Here is a 3,216-nt window from a genome sequence, read left to right on the forward strand (position 1 = left end):
GTTGCAGGAATTGCAAGCACAGGTCTCTGAATTGCAAAGAGATAAAGATATGTATATGAGAGAAAAGTGCAACACTTCATCGGTGAGAGAAACTAGTGATAAGGCTAGTATCAACTATCAAAAGAAATTTCCCGAGGTAATTATAAGTTTTTTTCCTTACAAACTGTTCTATTTTATTAATGATAATGACTTTATATTTACTTTTGGTTTAGGGCATTTCATCTTGCCAACTATACTTATCGGAACCGAATTATCGACTAGTTGGCAAGGGAAAAGTGCACAACACTTCGGGAGATTTACTTCACCACAGACCGCTCCCGGATGGACACCTGAAAGTATCGGTGGATGTTGTATTAGATCGTGATGCGATTCTACCGGTACCTGACATGGTCTCAGAGACGACATTGCTGCGAGATGCAATAGGATCGTTTGTTGCATGGCCCTCGGAGCTCATTACCATTAGTGATGAGGTAAATTGAAAACGATTATGAATCATTTAGTTTTCGAATGTCAATTCTAAACCGTTTATTAATTATGTTTTACATTTTATTTTTAGACTGCTCCTATAAAACCCGCAATTAAGGGTAAAGGGATTTTACAGGAGGAGGAGTCTGTTGCATCGCTAAAAGAGGTACATTTAAAGTGTTAATATATAATCTGAATCAAAATATGCATGATTTTATATTTTACCTAACTTATATGATTTTTAGGCATCCGCTCGGGAGTCACAACAAGTGACGCAGCAGGTTCGTAGCGTACCACCCAGTGGTCCTCCGAAGCAAGCGGCAAGAAAAGGCGGTGCTTTTGTGCCTCGATACCGGGCGACACTCGCAACAATGGTTGATATGTCCGATATGAAGGATGGTGCTTTACGGGAAATCGATATGGATGAAAGTGTCTTCGGTATTGAGTTCAAGTCACATATTACAATTGACGACTTGCAAGAGATTTTTGACCAGGATCAACTAGGCGTCAGTAATATGCAATCATACATCCGGTAATATTCACTCATCCGATATATTATTTAATTAGTCCCACAATATAATTTATTTACACTTTTCAATAAAAAGAATCTAATGTTTATTATGTTTTTATTTAAGGTTGTTGTATGACAGAGTGTTGCGCGGGACTGCATTGTCTAACAGATTCCGGTTCGTGTCTTCCGCCCATTGCAGCGGAATGGAAATTGTTTCGGATCCGGAATCTGTTAGACAGCGCTTAGTCGATAGATTCATGTCCACCGGCAATACAGAATGTCTGCATCTTTGGGCGTATAATACCCGACCAGTAGGGTTAGTTTCTCATTCTTTATTCATCTAATCTCTGTTTCTTTAGTGTATAGCAATATTTTCATATAACCTATTGTTTTAATTTATAGAGCACACTGGTTGCTGCTTGCTATCAACCCGATAAGGGAAGTCGTGTATTATCTGAATTCGGTAAAGGGTGAATGGACCAATTATCCGGCCATGAAGGAAATCGTTGATTTGTAAGTGGGATCGTTCTAAATATATATTCGTGTATATTTATATATTTACTTATTTGTGGGATTGATCTAAACATATGCTTTTATATATTTGTTAATTAGATCAATACAAGTATTCCGTAGTCAACGGGACGCACAGGTATCCCGGACTAAATCAAACAACATCACCTGGATCGAAGTGCAGGTACATTACTTTTCACAAATTTGCTTATAATATTTATGCTACTTGGTAAAACAAGACAACTTATATAGAATCTTATTTGTTTTTCTATGTAGTGTCCGATACAGCGTAACAGTTCAGACTGCGGATACTTTGTATTGAGGTTTATGAAAGAAATCATTCAGGCGAATCAATTAGAGATTCCTCCCACGGTATAAAGTTATAACTTAAGATAATTTCATATAATTTATTACATTTACCTAAATATATTATTCATATTATGTTTTTGTTTTATAGTACCTTGACGAATTCCGTGCTGCTGGGTACTCGAAGCTAAAGTTAGAAGAAATCAAAGAGGAATTGTGTCAATTTTATATTAAGCAATTTTTCATGCAGATTTGAACTATAATATTGTTGATTTTGTAATGATGTATATATATAATTTTGTAATGATGTATATATATAATTTTGGATATTATAATGGTATATATTAGTATATATATTGTCTTACTGATGGCTGAAATAATATAGTCGAAAATATATTACAGGTCGAAAATATATTACAGGTCGAAAATATTACAGGTCGAAAACATTACAGGTCGACTGGGAGGATTAAATTATAGGCTGCACATAAAAATACCTCATTTAGCAACTACAGCGCTTCTAAAAAGCGCTCTTAAAGGTCCACATACTAGAGCGCTTCTTAGTAAAAGCGCTGGCAAAGACCAGTAAAAAAGCAAAAAAAACTAAAAAATTACGCAGCATACAAAAGCGCTTTGGGAAAAGCGCTCTGGTAGGCCCCCCTATGAGAGCGCTTTGTCTGGAAAAAGCGCTCTCATAGGGGGGCCTACCAGAGCGCTTTTCCAAAAGCGCTTTTGTATGCTGCGTAATTTTTTAATTTTTTTTGCTTTTTTACTGGTCTTTGCCAGCGCTTTTACTAAGAAGCGCTCTTAAAGGGGGGTCTACCAGAGCGCTTTTTCCAGGAAAGCGCTCTTATAGGGGGTCCTACCAGAGCGCTTTTTCCAGGAAAGCGCTCTTAAAGGGGGGGTCTACCAGAGCGCTTTTAAAAGCGCTTTCGTAGCCTACGCCAGCGCTGGCTTTGGCAGCGCTTTAAAGCGCTGTTAAAGGCCAAAAAAAGCGCTGTGAAAGCCCTTCCGTGTTGTAGTGTCCACAAAAGCCCCACTGCTCCATTCACCGGATTTATAGTCCTTCCAACAGCATCATACATAAGTGACTGGAACAATCCTGTTTAATGATTGAATAACTCATATTTTATAAAGCATGCACACCAGAAACACATGAATAAATTAAATGTAATAACAAATGTCTCTGTTGATTTCGGACACGCATACTGACACAAATATACATATCTGTTTACGGAGGGAGTGCTACAGAGTTCATATTATGTGTGACTAAAAGTATAACATAATTGAATTAGTTACATACATACCGGATCTTTGGCTGGGAGGAACAGAAGATAGGAAAGACATGAGTGTAGCACGGCCAAAGAATTTGGCAACAAAGAGAGTGGCGTTACCCTGTGCTTGTGGGTTTTGTATCCATGTTAGAC

The 3,216-nt window shown here is 37.7% G+C and overlaps 1 protein-coding gene across 1 annotated transcript; it reads left to right on the forward strand.

The window, feature by feature from the left end:
• Nucleotides 1–726: 726 nt before the first annotated feature.
• On the forward strand, nt 727–2,123 carry LOC131643379 (uncharacterized). The gene is made up of 6 exons (XM_058913589.1): nt 727–997; nt 1,101–1,292; nt 1,379–1,489; nt 1,589–1,670; nt 1,763–1,858; nt 1,944–2,123. Exons 1-6 carry the CDS (start codon nt 837–839, stop codon nt 2,046–2,048), a joined length of 747 nt encoding a protein of 248 aa, XP_058769572.1. The 5' UTR covers nt 727–836; the 3' UTR covers nt 2,049–2,123.
• The last annotated feature ends 1,093 nt before the right edge of the window (nt 2,124–3,216 follow it).

This window comes from Vicia villosa, linkage group LG1 (assembly GCF_029867415.1).
Source record: "Vicia villosa cultivar HV-30 ecotype Madison, WI linkage group LG1, Vvil1.0, whole genome shotgun sequence".
NCBI classification, from domain to species: Eukaryota; Viridiplantae; Streptophyta; class Magnoliopsida; order Fabales; family Fabaceae; genus Vicia; species Vicia villosa.

Excerpts from the sequence above, each read along its gene's own strand:
- LOC131643379 (XM_058913589.1), top strand. The coding sequence starts at position 837 with ATGGTTGATATGTCCGATATGAAGGATGGTGCTTTACGGGAAATCGAT. Across the intron at positions 1,671-1,762 it reads TCACCTGGATCGAAGTGCAG|TGTCCGATACAGCGTAACAG; the intron begins GTACATTACTTT and ends TTTTCTATGTAG. Across the intron at positions 1,859-1,943 it reads AATTAGAGATTCCTCCCACG|TACCTTGACGAATTCCGTGC; the intron begins GTATAAAGTTAT and ends TTTGTTTTATAG.